The sequence below is a fragment of the Danio rerio genome, chromosome 14 (assembly GCF_049306965.1).
Source record: "Danio rerio strain Tuebingen ecotype United States chromosome 14, GRCz12tu, whole genome shotgun sequence".
Lineage (NCBI taxonomy): Eukaryota > Metazoa > Chordata > Actinopteri > Cypriniformes > Danionidae > Danio > Danio rerio.
The window spans coordinates 27,725,106-27,742,940 of record NC_133189.1 but is presented as its reverse complement, the minus strand read 5'-3'; the positions used below and the strand labels follow the sequence as shown (position 1 = coordinate 27,742,940).

Below are 17,835 nucleotides of genomic sequence, written 5' to 3'. Positions count from 1 at the left end.
TTTTTAACATTGTACAATTTGATGCTCAAGGAATATTTTTACAATTTTTTTCAATGATATTTCTTATCAATGGATGAAAATGTTTTAAAAATGGTATATTTCATTGTAAAAATATTTCACAATATTTCTGCTATAACAGTATATAGTTAATAAAATATATTCAGCCTTGGGTAGAATTAGAGATTCCTTAAGAACATGTAAATAAGCATATTTTTTCAACTTTACTATTATTTTTTTGCATTGTATTGTATTGCATTTATTTATTTATTTGTTATTAGGGAAGCGTTCTATATAATATTCTGTAATGTGAGGGGGACGCTGGTGCGGATCCAAATGCAGGATTTATTATGAGAATGGTCAGGCAAGCATTGGTCAACACAGGACTAAACAGATGTATATGGACAATCCAGAGTCATGGTCTTAAACAGGCGGATGGTCAAAGGCAGGCAGCAGATAGGAATAAACAATAAAACAAAGCGAGGGTCAAACATGGCAAGACATGGGAAAGGGAACCTGTCGTAATGTTTACAGTACAGTTTAACAAGACTCAGCACTGATGATAGTTCTTGTAATCAGTTTATGACAGTTCATAACAGCTTCAGCTGCATGTGTTGACAATCAGCGGACAACCGGAAAAGGTGTGTGTGTGGTGCATGACTGGATCTGTGGTCCATGTAACGGCAGATTTGTAATTCTTTAGCGATCTGTGTTTTTACCTGAGTTTTTACCAGCGATCTGCAAGATTTAAATCGCTGGTGATTGTGACACATACAGAAGTAACACAAATGACTCTGGTATTACTGTGAAAGCAAATTACTTAAAATCTTTCTTACAATGCGTCACCTTAAATGCTCTAAGTTTCTAAGCATGCTAATTTGTTGACAAACCTAATAAAACAGACGCCACGAGCTGCTCAACACCGCTCTGATTCCTCATTACTGATCCTGCTCAACATTCAAAAGCCAGGAGCGATTGGAGCTACATAAACTGCGCTCATGTAACCTTTTTGTTTTCTTCATGCCCTGCTCCTCATGAATAAATCAGTTGGAGGGTGAGTTTAACACACTCTGAGTAGCAGGAGCGAAAACATCTCCACAGCCTCACATGCCATTTCAGACTGATTCAACTGTGAGAAATGGCCTGCGCTGCTCACTTCATGCAACAGAATAACATGCCGTCTTTAAGGGCTGGATTGAGATCAGTGAGCACTTCAGCTTCTAAACTCAAACAAATCGTTCAGCGTACGCCTCGCATGTGACTCGTGCAGCGAGTTCATCTCATGGTGCAGCAATGTTCAATATGTGCAATCCCATTAGGGCTCATTAGCGGGAAGCACACACCTTCAAAGTGAGACAAACGTCCCTTTCAGAAAGAGTCTCCTTCATGGCTTAATAACGCCAAGGTGGCAGGGTCAAAGACGTGTGGGACATCTGTATGTGCTGGGATTACAGGATGCAAATGAAGACATTTATTGATAGACATATGGTGATCAGATGTTTCAGGATGGATACATAAAGTGCTGCTTGAAAATTTGTGAAACACTACCAGAACTGATGAAAATGTGATTAATTTGAACAAAATAAGAGAGATCATACAGCATGCATGTTATTATTTTTTTTTATTTAGTTCTGTCCAGAGTAGGACTGCATGACATATTATTTTTATATGCATAATATTTTATTTTTCTGCAGTAAATATTGTGATATGAACACAGTTTTACAAGATGGTTTTCTGGGGAGCCTATCAGTATTCGGGTCAATAAATTTAATAACCACAGTAGAAAAAGAATGGTTTTCTTACTTTGTTTTGTATCATTTCCAGTCCAAATATCAAACAAATTCTTAGAGCAAGTGCATTTTTTTGTTTTGTTTTTACCATCAGAAGAAATGAGTCAAAATTAAAAGTCTTTCCTTAAAACAAGCTAAAAGTGAGTGTAATAATGCTATTTTCACTTTAAAATGTAGATATTTGAACAAGAAACAAGACAAACATTTGAAGTAAGATTTTTTTTTTTGGCATAAATCATATCAATTCTGTATAAATACAGTGATTGAATACAATTCTGTAGCTCCTGCTCAACTATAATGCAGACTCAACATTGCATATCTTGGTGACGTGTGGATATCAATGCTAAAATTATTGCTTCATCGATTGTACAGCCCTAGTCCAGAGTAAGATATTTTACATGAAAAGATACATAAACAATTTACGTTATGGGAAATGATTAAGCCTTAAGTGCTTTTGGGGATTGTTTTTTTATCTACTCTTGGGTGATTATGATTGTCAATGATGAGAGACATCCTTTATCAAACACCTTTCAATTGTTACAATCAGATTGTTGTAATTACTTAAGTAAATACGTTTTTAAATTCCTCCTCCCTCAGTAGCAGTTGATGGCTAGTAGACTGCATATTGATTTAGAGTAGGGGTACCATATATGATTTATTTATATATGTGTCAAATGTAAAATGTCAGATTTCTCTTTGAGTGTACGCTGCAAATGAAATTTCTCTACGGGGACAAATAAAGTTAACTAACTAACATTCATTCTTCCATGGTGGGGCGCCCCACCAAAATTCATCCCTGCCACGTCTACATTACAGCTTCTTATTCAAAGTTGCTGCTGTTTTTTATATAGCGGGTTATAATCGCATCAAAACATATAAAATGTATGTGAATTATAGCAGAGCAAACATTTCTGTAATTGTAGTTGTGCTGCATTATTTGATTAACCCTTTAACCGTACATGCTTACTGAATGATTGACTGACAGGGCTGCGCAATGCGTGAGGGCAGCAAAAACAAAGTTCAGTTATGAGGAACACAGTTTCCATAATTATACTTTACCTATAATAAAGGTTTATGGTTCTGGATACAATGACTTGCTAGAGTTTATAGCTGTTTCACTTTACTTTAGGACGCAAATATTACTAGCAAAATTATTAAATGTTAAAGACATAGTCATTACATAAATGCAGTAAATCACAAGTGTTTATTTGGGAGCGCGTGACCTGTGATTGAGCAGCATATACTTTAGGGCGTGCAAGAAGTTTTGTGTATGAACAGAGGAAACCGGTTCACAAGCAAAAAGATTCACATCCTCGTATTGCATAAATGCGATCTCAACTTATAATTCTGTGCTCCTGACATTTGTCATTAAAATAATGCCATAGGTAGTTAAAAGATCTTTGTAAAAGGCCTGCCACCACAGCTGGATGTCATTTTAACAGAAGTCAATGGGGCGAAAACAGCCAGAAACATAACGAAAGTGTAGTAAATTTGAAAAGTATATAAGAGTTTTCAAGAATTTGTCTTTGATATTGGTTATTCAAACCAGTTACCAAGATGCTTTATTGAAGGCACTTCGATTTAGCGATTATTTGAGATTCGATACATATATTCTAATGTTGATCAATACTGTATTTGTATCTTGATATAACTGTAGTAAATTGCTTTTGCGTATGACTTCACGTCCTCTGCGCACTTTATCAATGACACAAAAATGGCATAGGTCCCGCCATCGCTAACTGCAGCTTGATCAATATGGAAATGTGATTGAATAGTAATTTTGCTATTCAAAATATACAATGACAAGAGTGGCTACCACTGATTAGGCTTTTTTTGCATGACAAAAGACTACTAGTGTTGAGAAAGGAAGAATGTTCTGAAAAAAATAATAATACAGGATAAAACCTGATTCTCCTGGGAAAATAGGTCTCCTTATAGATACAGGTACATTAAAGAGGGCTCAACGATTTAACCCAAGTTTGTGTTATGGTTTAGGAAAACAATGTTACTTAGAATCACTCTCAGAACTCTGGGTCACTCTGAGTAGTGAATAACTATGAAGAAAAGAAGATGATAACATAAGACTGTTCTAAAAATATCCCCGGTGCTCAAAAGAAGATGAAATAACATTTGATAATGGAGATGAAAGGATGGGATGGGAAAGGACACACTTTGTGCAAACTAAATTTCCATTCTATATGCTGTAACCCTCATGTGTTTATTGCCTTGTTAGTGTGTGTGTGATTGATGACCTGGATGATCTGTAGAAAACAAGTGTTTCAGCTCAGGACTCCCTGCTGTTAAACTGCTATAAAAACTCTTACACATAACAACAGTGTATTCACAGAGTGAGGAAACAGTAGGTGTGTGGGATTGTAAACACACAGTTGATGAGTGACGGCACATGGATCACCACATGCTGGTTTTAAAAATGACAACTTTCTGGTTACTGACACAGATCTTTACAGTGCCACATCACTGACAAGCTTGTTTTCAAAAACCTCCAGCAGCTCTTCATGAAGTTCAACATTGCAAAAATAATTTTCTTATTCAGGAGATTTGTCATTTTCAGCATCAGTTCGTGTAAGTTTGAAGCTTGCACTCCAGATTGTCATGAACGCCCTCAGGATGTCTTGCTGAGATTGTGGATTAAAGATAATAATGCTGAAAATAATGTTCAGTTTCTTCTTCACAGACCAATCGGTTTGCTTCATGAGGCCTCTTTGTTTCATCAGGAGCCACAGGCATTCATTTTGTTTTGCCTGTATATGTTTTTTACTCTAAAATTGCCAGAAGCCATTGACTTGCATCATAAGAATCACCTACATTTATAACCACAATCAGCTAAAAACTCTTTTAATGTTCTACTGAACAAAATGTCACCCTACATCTTGGATGGCCTGAGGGTGAAAACTAAATGGATAGTTTAACTCTTTCCCTCGGATGGAATTTTTAAAAGAATTTTGACATAATGCTTGGCAGAATTATCTCTCAACCTATTCTTGTATTTATTATATGGTAGGGGGCGCTGTTATGCATCTTCTGAAATCTCTCAAGTCTTCACAAGAAGCAGAAACAAGCAATATGTAATAAAAGCAAGCTAAAAATTTAACAACCTGATAATTAAAATGCCAAAAAAAATAAATAAATAAATAAAATAAAAAATTTGAACACACAAAAGGACTTTTACTAAGCAGTGCTTGGAGGTGTTGATGGACTCTATGTTTTGATTAGGGCCGTTTTGATTAGGGCTTGTTCCATATTGATAATTGTTGAATATGCTTTTAACAATGAATTTTGGAATATTACAATTTTTTTATTAAAAAACACTTTATTTTATTTTACCAACATTACTGAGGCTATTTTAATGGTCAAAAACAAAAAATATCTAAACAAAATATCTGATCTCTTTAGAATAAAATAAAAAAGTGTTAGACTCTAAAATTTGATGAATAAAATGTTACAAAGTATGTGCAATGGTAAAGGTAGATCAACATCTGTAAGGTGTCCATAATAATAATGAAGTAAATCAAGTTGAAGTAAACTCAACTTGACAAAACAAAAACAAAACAAATTATGATAATCAAAACTGAGCTTTTAAGTAAAGGAATTAACCATCATTATTTACATACTGTAACATTACAAATTGTGCAGTTGAATGACTATATTACCTCCTACGCTAAAAAAAAATCTTTCAGATGGAGAGCTAGTGGCTGGGATGCACATGAAAAGAACCCAAATAGCCACTCGGGCGACATCCTTAAGTGATTTTTTATTTACAATCTCTTCACTGCTGCTATACGCCACTCATTTTTGCGTGTGTTGTTATTCTGACCTGAAGTGACAAGTGCGAGCGCATGCTTTCCTTTACCATTTTCAATAGTGTCTCTTGTAACTAGGAGACTATCAACTGTTTTCTCAGGAGATGACAAACGGACAAACCATTGCTTTTATGGTTTATAGAGGTAAGTATTTATAAGTTTATGGAGGAAAGTAAAAGGCACTGCAGTGTTTGGGTGCGCTGTGTTTGTCTTAGGTAATTAGTCTACCGTTGTGGAAAATGCGTATATTCCACAAGAAGTGTGAAGCAGATTGGTTAGTTCTACTTACATGAATCCAGGTGCACTTGTGATATTTGGAAAAGTTCAGATGCTTTTAAACTAGGTGTACCTGGAAAATGCACGCGTCACATCTCCATTGAAAATGACAAACTTAAACCCTAAGCTTATTGATATTACATCCAAAGCGAGCGCTCAGCAGCCACATTTTAATAAAACTAAAGCCTTCACACCAAAACTACATACCAAATCTTTTTTTATCGTTATTGACAATGGTTTTCATTCAATAAATAACAATACAGATTTTATCACCCAGCCGTAATTTTGATCATCTTTCTGAATCCTATCTTGATGTAGTCTTTCTAGTATTTTTTAGTTTAGTACTTTCGTTTTTCAATAAAAAATAAAATCTGTTGTTTTTTGAAAAATATGTAAGTAAAACAATGCATGAAGCTACATTTGTTTAAGCCCATAGGCTTTATTCTCTCTGTCTTTTCATAATTTGTAAGGCAGTCATAAATATTTCTGAAAATTATAGCAAACCTAAATAATAATAATAATAATAATAATAATGATAATGATAATAAAATATTACTAATACTACTGCTACTGCTACTAAAACTACTACTACTACTACTACTACTACTAATAATAATAATAATAATAATAATAATAATAAACAAATAAAAATAAATATACATTTGAGGTGATTTTTGGATGGACAAAACATTTATATTAAAACTGAATAAAATTCTCTCAAAAGAGGAGTGTGGATTTTCATTTCATGTCAACTGAAATATCAAAATAATAAAACAAGAGAACAAGTTTAAATATTTTTGAATGTACACAAGACAACAACACTTTTTTTTGTTTGCATACCTTCTGCATGCCCTGCAGAGCCTGCTGCAGGAAGCTGAGCTGCTGCTGGCGGGTGGCATCCTCCTCGCTGCGCTGGGGCTGCGCTTTACCCTGCTCCTGTTTCAAAAGCTCCACCTCGTTCCTGTAGGCATCCAGCTGACACCGCAGACTGTCGTTCTCCTCTTTCAGAGCCTCCACCTGAGCCAGCGGCCCTGTGAGGGCAGACGGTTGAGGAGATATGAAAAATGACAATTGCATTGGCGACAGGAAAAGGGAAATAAGCAGACAGAGACACATGGGCGAGTAAAAAAACAATAACGGAGCAAAAAAAGTAGAGGCGCGTATTAGGCGTATTGTGCAGAGTAATAAGTCACGATGTGGCGGCGGTACACCCTCATAAGAGTAAAAATGAAAGATGGAGAATGGCAGAGGATAACAGTGTTCCTCAAAAGCCGCTTGGAGAATTTGGCTGATGGACTGAGATGAAAGGACCCTCAGTACCACTGCTGCGTTCCTTTGGCTTTCAGAGGCTAATTAGAGAGGATTAAATGGAGAGAAAGTGTATTACTTAATTCTTGACTTAATGTACCATGGGCATTGTTATCAAATGGCTGTAATTAAAACTGACGCAAAAGGGTTCTTCACACCAAGACGTTCTGTCATTCAGCTTTTCCTTAACAGCTCGATGATCAGAGACGTCACCTCTGCTCTGTATCTAGCGGGAGAAGATAACGGGATTATGCCGAGAAGCGTGTCCCTAAAGATTGGGTAAGGAGAGGGAGGAACAGCTGGGCGCCCGATCGCCAGGCTGATGAAGGAGCTTTGGTTATGCATCTCTGAAGAGCGAGAGGATGAGCTTCTGAGTGACGTGCGGGGAAGATAAGGAAAGCCAGGTTGAGCTACTGAATGAACGGAGTCTGAAGTCAGCAAGGAAACACATCCCCTGTCTCAACTCTGTGTTCTGAAACATGACAAGATGCCTGATTTTGGCCAAACTGAAGGACTAAAAATTAGTAGATCCTTCATTAAGGAGACAATCTAAGAATTTTTTGCAATACGTAATCTAAGATGGTAAAGAAGAGTGATATTACTCGTCAAAAACCTAGCGAATTTCATTCAATAGCCCTTAAAAAAAGTAGAGTGTCAAAGCTGCTTTACATGAGCGAACAGGCAAAAGACAAGAAAATATTTCAGCTTGTGGGATATGTTCAGCATATCAGGCAGGTGGCAGAGTAGTCAAATAATAAAAAAGTGCTGGGAAGTAGTTTGTTATAGTTAAAATTGTATGCAATTTACTATATTTTTATACTGTCACAAAATTCTCCCTTTAAAGATAGCTCATTTTGGCCAAATTAAAGCACTAAGATTATTAGATCTTTCATAAATAAGACAATCTCAAAATGTGTTGCAACAAGTGGTTTAAGATGATATTATTGGTCAAAAACGTAGCGGATTCAATAGTCAAATCAAGGCTTTTTTTTTCCTTTAGCACTTTTTAAATAGTAGACTCTAAATCTGCTTTACATATCTAAATTTGCTTTACATGATCAAACAGGTAAAAGACAAAAAAATATTTCAGCTTGTGGGACATATTCAGCATATCAGGCAAGTGGCAGAGTAGTCGCAAAATGAAAAATAGTACTGAAAAGCAGTTTATTATAGTCAAAATTGTATGTAATTTTCTATGTTTTTAAAGTGTCACAAAAATTCCCCCTTTAAAGATAGCTCATTTTGGCCAAATTGAAGCACTAAAGATTAGTAGATCTTTATAAAGAAGAAAATCTCAGAGTTTGTCGCAACAAGTGATCCAAGATGGTAAAGAAAAGTGATATTACTGGTCAAAAAAATAGTGTAATTTATTCAATAATCAAATCAAGTCTTTATCGCTTTATAAAAAAGTAGACTGTCAAAGCTGCTTCACATGAGCGAACAGGCAAAAGACATGACAATATTGCAGCTTGTGGGACATATTCAGAATATTAGGCAGGTAGCAGAGTAGTCACAGAATGAAAAAAAGTACTGGGAAGCAGTTTGTTATTGTCAAAATTGTTTGTAATTTACTATATTTGTGCACTTTTTAAAATGTTATGTTTTGACATTAGGAAACTCTTATCATATTTACAAAACTTTGGTGAATTTCGATGTGTCAGAATCCGGTCATTGTAATTTAAGGCTGAGTGCTTTTCTTAAACAGACTTCAAGATGATCCCACACATTAACCATTTTGACTTTTTTGAAAATGACTTTAATGTGAGCTGTGCTCCACGACCAGTGTTGGGGGTAACGTTTGTTATGTTATAATATTACTTTTCCAAAGTAACATACTATTAAAAAAAAGTTATATTATTTGATTTTCTTTTAGAAAAATGTAATGCAAGTTACTTTTTATCTTGCTTAATCAGCTTTTTAAAAAATATATTGCGAAATAAAAATGACCTTAGCCAGGTTGAATTATACACTCAATGAGAGAGCGTGCTGCGAGGGAACAGACAGTTAGTTCGCACTCATCATCATTAGGTCTCTTTTTTTACAGCAGATGAGTTAGTGTACTATTCTAGTAATTGAATAACTCAGCAGATTGGTTTATTTAGAGTCAGAGAGGGATATTCGGCAAGTTAAAAAGTAAGTAATAAAGTACTTAGCCTACTGAAGACGCACCCATTTCACGCCGACTTTGTTCAATTTGGTTAAAACAAATGATTCATTCGCGAATCGCCTGTCATCACTCCACACAGTAAAACAGAAACAATGGCAGGCTGGAGACTTACATTTTTGCAATGGGTTTTTGTTATTTTGGACTTATCCAAGCAAAGAAGTGGATTGTCGTTAAGTATAGATTATGTGCAAGTTAAACTCTTGACAACTGCAAGAAACACAACATCAAATACCTGCAGCGTAACAACAAATGACTGACATCAGTTCATGTTCTCCAGGAAAAACAATTAATTTGACTAAACTGAAAAAAAAAGGTTATTGCTTTTATTGTTGAGAAGCCACTGTCTACTGTAAAAGAGACTAATGTTTTGTAATATAGTACGATTTTTTCTCTTTTGGAAAATGATTTACACATTTGTTAAGGCCACGTGAAGCAATTTATTCAATGTATAAAGTTAAAAGATTGAGTTTGATTTCGGCACGTTTTTATCATCTTACTGTTCATTTAGTTATTAAACATTTTAAAGGTTTAAAATTTGTTTTTGCCTTATTATAAATTATTTTATGTTTGTAGCCTACTCTTAGGCTGTGTTGGATTTTATCTTAATAGACAGTGTATTTACTTAACTAATAACACAAAACGTACAAGAGTAGCAACAAGAGTATACAGCATGTATAGCTCAGGGCTCAGAAAGTTCTTAAAATATAATATCATCCTAAAATTTTTAAAGGAAAATTAAGGTGTAGGTTATTTAGGTGGTTGTTAAATGCAGAGCTTTCTTTATAAAAAGTGGTGAAAAACACCTGCAAGTTCTGATAAAGATCAAATCTGAAAGAGAAAAGTAACTCAACATAACACATTACTTTTCATAAAAGTAACTAAGTAATGCATTTTGGGGGAGTAACTTAATATTGTAATGCATTACTTTCAAAAGTAACTTTTCCAAATACTGTCCACGACTGATACAAGAAATCTGTTCTTATTTGCGCATGGAATTCCACAGTTTACAACTTAATACTAATAACACTGCGGTTAGGATGGAGATTTTGGAGTCACTCACATTCTTGCATTTGGTCTATGTTGGTTTGCATGTACACATTTTGCTGCATGAACAACATCTTGATGGCCCTGAAGTTTGCAGAATGACCGTTCGGTTGCGCTAGACCAGTGGTTCTCAAACTGTGGTACGTGTACCACTAGTGGTACGCAGGCTTCCTTCTAGTGGTACGCGGATGAATCAAATATGTAATATGTACATGCTACATATATTTAAAGAAATTATCAAAAATGATTTATATACGAATATGATGACATAAAGCCTATATTTATGAGGTCTAGGCAACATTTCCAGGTGCTAACAAACCAGGAGTTATTTCTTTTTTAAACTGTACAGAGCTTAAGCTGTTTTTACTAGACCTAATACGCTACTGTATTTCAAAACTGCTCATTATAGTGGGACTTGCAAAGACAATTTTTTTCCGAGGTGGTACTTGATGAAAAATGTTTGAGAACCACTGCGCTAGACTAAGCACAATAAAATGGCAATTCACACGGGAAACAAACACGCATCCTTTATGAACGTATCTCCCATGTTATCAATTCAGTGCTTTGTCTGCAAGCATGTTTGGTGTGATTTAGAGGGGAAAGAAACAGAAAGGGAGAGAACAAGAGATATGGAGACATGGACAGAGAGGGAGGAAAGCAAGCCGTTTTTATTGATCCGTCTCATCAAGCCGCTGCCCCCAGAAAGCGTCCGGTTCACCTTCTGCAACATGGCAGGCAGCTCTATCGACCTGTGCTGCCCAGGGGTGCTGACAGTAAAGAAAGCAGCTCCCATTTGCACACTGCACTGTAGTTATTGTCAGAGGACACTTGGCCGTTACCATTGATTAACTCCGGGGGAAAATAAAAGCAAACATGTTGGGCTGCAGTGACGATGGAGGCGTTTCTGATTCAGTTACAAAATGCACAGGGGTTATCAGAAGACACGCCTCCTCTTTATGCAGGTTGCTCGTTTTATTGGCAGGTATGAAATATTTGTTTTCATAAACGAGGAGGGTGTTGAATTATCTCCTTCATTAACCGTGTGAATCTCCTGGCCTTTCCTATCTGGTGACATCCTTTCAAATATCTGACAACCCACTGACAGTGATTGTTATCATTGTTTTCTAATAACTAAGGTCGCAGATGAGAAGACGTGTGATTCAAACCTGGTAAATGTATGATTATATTTGCATACATCTGCATACTAATGAATGCCTCTGCTACACTACAGAATCTGATATTAATATTCTAATTGTATGAGTTGAGTGCCACATACTGTATATAAGGAAGAGGGCTTGTGTCAAATGTATTGTAAAGAGAGAAATCGTAAGGGATTGTGTGTGAACTAAGTGGTCTCAAGATGCCAAAAAAAGACACTGATATCCCATAGTGATCATTTCATGCTCTCCTATGATTCTCTGCCCCGAGCTGTTATGCTAGAGCTTTTCTTATAGCAGGTTTTTGCAGCAAGCAAGACCTGAAATGAGCTGGAAGAGCAGCTGGCAGACTCACGCACAGATCAGTACTGCCACATTTAGGAAACCGCAGGGGGTTATAGAAGTACTAATACAAAAATTACACTTTTCCTCCATGACTGAATCGGCTGCCGACAGATAGATTTGATTTAATTTGCTCACATGAGAAAGGGAATTCTTCAAAATAAAATGCTGGGGTTGGAACTGTGGCCTAGTGGTTGTAATAAATGATCCAACACACTGAGCCATGTGCTTGGAACGAGGTTGAATCTATGAATCGTCTAGGCTAGAGGTTTCCAAAACTGATCCTGGAGGGCCGCTGTCCTGTATATTTTAGTTCCAACTCCAATTAGACACACCTGAAGCAGTTAATCAAGCTCTTTCTAGATCTAATAGAATCTGCCAGGCAGGTGTGTTGAATGAAGTTGGAGCTAAACTATACAGGACACCGGCCTTCCAGGACTTGGTTTGTGCACCCTAGGTTTAGGCTTTAATATATCCATCGAAGGTAATCTCTGAAGCTTTGACATGCAGCTATGTTCTGAATTTGGGAAATGAAAGAGTTCATGTCTCTACCATTGGAGAAAGCTTAACAGCAAACTGGGATCATGAGTGGGATCATAATAACATTAATTTGTTGTTCAGTGACTTTGTTGCATGACACTCAGTCACTGCTTTCTCCCTCATTGACATCCTTAAAAACATGATGTCTTCTTTAAAGGTTAGTTGACCCCAAAATTTTAATTATGTTATTCCATGCCCTTGAGAGCTCTGTTTGTTTTTGGAACACAAATTAAGATCTGAGAGTTCCCGCATCCTTCATATACAGCAACAGTCCCAATTCAGTCAAAGAGACATTCAAATAAACATCCTCAAAACACACCATATGCTTTCATGTGTTCCTGTGGTTAAATTAGTATTTTATAAAGCTATGAGATACTTTTGTCGGCACATTAAATAAAAATAGCAACAGTTTCAGTATAGGGCATACCTGTCAACACTGAGATGTAAATATACAAGATATGCTTTAATAAGAAAAAGGTACATTAAAATAAAATAAAAATTAAACTATTAAAATTTATGGCCTATACATTAATTAATTATGCAAGAATTTAAAAACTTGTTACATTTTTATTTGTCTATTTAAAAACAGACCCAAATCCCAAAGTGTCCACTTTCGCTCCTTTTCAAATCGCGAGTACAGAAGCGGATCTGGGAACAGTGTTTTTATCACGCCGCAGCGCGTCTGTCATTCAGCACTGATACATGAATTGACTGATTCAGTGATTGCATAAAAAGGGCAACAGTTGATGCATTTTGATGCTACTTTCACTTTTCATAGAAAGATAAAAAATATGGGAGAAATACGGGAAAATACTTAAATGTGATGATAGCTAGATAGAATGATAAAATACAGGACAATCCCAGCAAAAATGGGAGGGTTGACAGGTATGGTATAGGGTCAGGCAGCACAACATATTGTTTCAGCATTGATATTGCAATGTTTGCATCTGCAACAGTTGCATTGCAGGATTTTCAATGTCAAATCAAGACTATAAACACTGTTGAAATTGTAACGTTACTGAAATGTGTGTCATTTGCTTGTGACTGTGTGAACAATTCAAGCCAGGTACTGTAAATCATTCAGGCACAAGAAATTTTACTGTTTGTAACTATAAAAAATATTATTTGTAATTGTGTCTTACTTGACATTTGATCATTCAATTTGTGCACCTGAATTTTGCTAGACTCCCAGAAACAGGAAAGAGTTTATTAATTGACTAATCAATTACTTATCAACACTTGTGATTGATTTATTGTATTTTAAGCAGATGCACTCCATGCAAAATTATCACAGTATGTCTAAAACTATGATTTTTTTGAACAATGAAAAAAAGTATTGCAATGCCAGTATGTTCATTATTGTGCAGCCCGAGTATAGGGCCCACCATCATGTGTTGTGATTGGTTGCACATCTGACATACTTCCTTGCATGCGCCTGTGCTTTGTTTCAAGCAGATAAAGTGCACTTGGGCATCTGTATACTTCAATGCACCGTGCTCATGAACACGGGCGATATACTGACACTGAAGGGGGAACTGTTGAATAAAAAATTTAGAAATTTTAAATATAGTTTATATTGATTTATGTGTGCACAAAAGTATTCTTGCAGCTTAATAGTATTCTGATTTAATCACTGTAGGCAAATAGTTATTTTTGATGTTTTTGGTACCTTTCTGGACTTTGAATGAGCAGGGACTATTGATGTCTATGAAGGATGATGGAGCTCCCAGATTTCACCAAAAATATCTTTATTTGTATTTCAAAGACAATTAAATTGTAATTAAGAACGTCTTTTAAGATGTTTTTATTTCTTGGTAAACTAACCCTTTAACTGAACACTTTGACAAAGCTGGAGCAGTAGGTGTAAATCAGGGGCGCCCAAACTTTTTATTATGAAGGGCCAAAAGCCAAACTTTCTTAAGTCTAGTGGGTCGAAGCTAAATTTGGTTGCCTTGTGTAATTTTTCCTAATTTATTTATTCATACATTCATTCATTTTCTGGTCGGCTTAGTCCCTTTATTAATCCGGGGTTGCCACAGCAGAATGAATCGCCAGCTTATCCAGCAAGTTCTTTATGCAGCAGATGCCTTTCCAGCCTTATCCCATCTCTATGAAACATCCACACACACATTCACACACACACTCATACACTACGGACAATTTAGCCTACCCAATTCACCTGGTGTGCATGTCTTTGAACTGTGGGGGAAACCGGAGCACCCAGAGGAAACCCACGCGAAGGCAGGGAGAACATGCAAACTCCACACAGAAATGCCAACTGAGCCGAGGTTCGAACCAGCAACCTTCTTGCTGTGAGGTGACAGCCCTACCTACTGCGCCACTGCCTCGCCCCTAATTTATTTAATAATCTTAAAAATAACTTAAATATATTTTTATGTATTTATTGACGTACATTTTATAATGATCTTATTACAGTAAAAACAAACCAAAATCTAATATATAACAGAATTGAGCTACACTAGTTTTTAACCTTGATTTGTTTACCGATGCCTCCTGCATATCCGTCGAGTGATAATATTTAAAGTCTGATTCCTTTACATTTAATTGAAAAATTAAATTTCAATTTGAGCATCTCTGTTTAAACATTTAGATTTTTTTGAATAAAGGTTATAAGCCTTCCATAGGCTTTGGCACATGAATGAAATCATATTAAGAAACATACTAAATGTACAGAGCAGTGAATCTACAGCAATATAATTTAGATACACTGGCATAGAGTAATTGATATTTATGCCTAAGTTATTTTCTGACACAAAAAGATTAAAAAAACACGTCAAAATCTCAAAGGGAAGAAAAATTATACGAGCTTCATTACTTTCTGGGAGAATATTTGGAGAAAAGTGCCAGTTACACGGTCTGAATCCAGATATATGTCAAGGGTCATTAAACAGTCAGAGCTTTCCATGAGGTTGGATTCCTTTTTTTTTTTTTTCTCTGCTCATTTATACTATGAAAATTAGCTGGTTATTGCTTCTATCTGGAAATGTGTCAGCACTGTGTGATCTGAAAAAAGGTTCCTCGTAAAACTGACAAATCACCAGCGGGTAGAAATCTGTATGCTGTGGGTTTTCCGAAACCATTTTTAAAACAATAAGTGAGCACCACTTGCACTGCCTTGACAAGAATTCCCAGCTTCTGCTTACTGGCTGTCAATCTTGAAGGATGCATACCTGAGTCATCCAAATCCTTGCTTTCTGGAACATCCTCCATGTCATCATCCGACATCTCCATTTCCTCCTCCCTCCGAATTCCCATCAGCTCTTCGTTGTGGATGTTTCTGATCTCCTGTGAATGAGAGGAAAAGAGTCTTTAATCCCAAGCACTGCAGGTTGATCTCTCACACTTTTTAGCACATGAAATACATGAGCTGGAAATGTAATAAGCCATTCGATTATGTTGTAAAAAAAGAGATCATATTCATAAAGTGCTATAAAAGCAGGTGTTAGAGTATCGATGCACCTAATGTTGGCTGACATTGACTATAGACGCATTTAAACATTGCACAGGGACTTCTAATGGCAGCCAGTGGGGCTGGAAGTGATTGCCCAGCCACCACAAAGCGGCAGGGTCGGGCAGGGGCAACTTAAGCAGATGTCTGGGCATGGGCAGTGCCGTGTTGGCACACCTGATGGGGGAGCTCTCTGGTTAATGAGGCATGCGCACAGCAAAGGGATAGGGCTGTGCAAAGACACAACATGACCGCCACAGGGAGAGAGACTTACTCCCTGACAACAAACAAAAGGCCTGGCATAAACATTACCATCTGTCTAGCGCAGCAACACACAATCTCTATGAGAATTACAGAGGTCGAGCAGGTAGCGCAAAAGCAAACAGGCCCATCTGCCCAATCAGTAGAGGGATAGATGATATGGGGTTACTGCAGGAAGTCAACTAGCTTTCCCGCTTTACACTTTCCTCCAATCTTTAACACAGGAAGTCTTGCTGCCTGCAGCATAAATGGGCTGTGATTGAATTCAGGTCGTCTAGGCAACTGCAAATAGCTAACTGCTCGGAATAACAATCAGCCTGAAGCGAGGAGAACCCGCTGCATTGACTGGACATTTCGGTGTCAAAAATAACACTTACCGATGCTTTGTTTACGCGAGAAATGGCTGGGTAAACTTGGAGGGAAGCTCAAGGAAATGAGAATGAAAATCCTCTAAATTCCACTAAGCCTGAGCGTAGCTCTGGGTCAACAACTCGTTCGAAATCACCATCTTACCGTCAAATTTACAAGAGAAGGTCCAAACAGCTCCAAGGGTGAGAGAAGCAGAGTAAACATAGCTTAATGGTGTGTCATCTGTTACCCATCACTTACTGTCACCTGCTCCAGATATAACTAACCACATTCACTACTTCTACAGCGAAGAGTGTTAAAATGGCACTAATGGGCTCCCTTAGAACATAAACATTTCAAAAATGAGAAAGGCTTGTGAAAGCGTGGCATATCCATGAAGCCCTGCATTGTCATACTAGAACGATTTCAACAGTTTTGAGATAGCTTTTTCTCAATACATAATGTAAAAGGTAAGAAAGGACTGCTAAACTGGCTCTCTCTTCTCAAATGAGGCTTCACCCCGCTGTGACAGCATCAAGAGCTTCCTGTCACAGCCACGGTGAAGTTTCAAGCCCAATGCCAGCTCACGAGTGAGGAGAGGCTCATATCTGAGACTAACCATATTCAACTTCAGTCGCATGAAAACTTGAGGTCAGACATCAGCTTCTAAAAAATGATCAAGGCTTATTAGGGTTGTTGCCCACCCTTTCTTGTCATTTGAAGGGGGAAATGAAAGGGGCGAAATGAGAGGAACTCAATAAGGACGCAATTACCGCAGCATTAATAAGCTCCTTTCACAGATGAAGAACAGGGTAAGTGCTAAGAGAACTCTAAATGTAACTCTTTCATTTGGAGACAAATCGAATAAAATGTCAATTATTATTTCAGAATAAGGCAGTCAATCAAGCACTCGCTTAGTTCATGAAGTTAACAAAGCCTTAACGGGCAGAAACTGCAAATTGTCTTGATATGCTTCAAAATGGGCTGGAAATAGATGGAGTATCTCTGATTGAAACGTCCCTTTCTGATGACTCTGATCATGCGGAACAAAAATATGCATATTAGAAATTAACCAATTCATACTAAATCAAATTATTAAGGATTTTGGGACATAAGTACAGTGTAACTAATATTTTGAACACCTACCTTAAAATGTGAGGGGCCTCTTTCTGTATTTACAGTACCTGCATCTTTAAGCTGTTCCAATGACTTCAAGGGAACTTGAAAACTTTACATTGTGAAAACGTAACTAGAATAGGGCTTGGATTTAGAGAACAATTGGATTTGGAAAAGTGGTCAACACAATCAGGAATAA

General features: G+C 36.8%; 1 protein-coding gene across 15 annotated transcripts in view; it reads right to left on the bottom strand.

Moving 5' to 3' along the window:
* enox2 (ecto-NOX disulfide-thiol exchanger 2) overlaps positions 1-17,835 on the bottom strand; it is a 403,527-nt gene that overhangs the window by 28,264 nt on the left and 357,428 nt on the right. For all 15 annotated transcript variants that reach the window (XR_012389699.1, XR_012389696.1, XR_012389700.1 and 12 more), the window contains 2 exons: positions 15,634-15,748; positions 6,725-6,915 (listed from right to left, as the gene is read on the bottom strand). Coding sequence is in view for 9 of the 15 variants with exons in the window: in XM_073921806.1 (XP_073777907.1) it covers positions 6,725-6,915; positions 15,634-15,748 (306 nt within the window). In the remaining 6 variants the exon portion in view is untranslated. The remainder of the gene's footprint in view (positions 1-6,724; positions 6,916-15,633; positions 15,749-17,835) is intronic.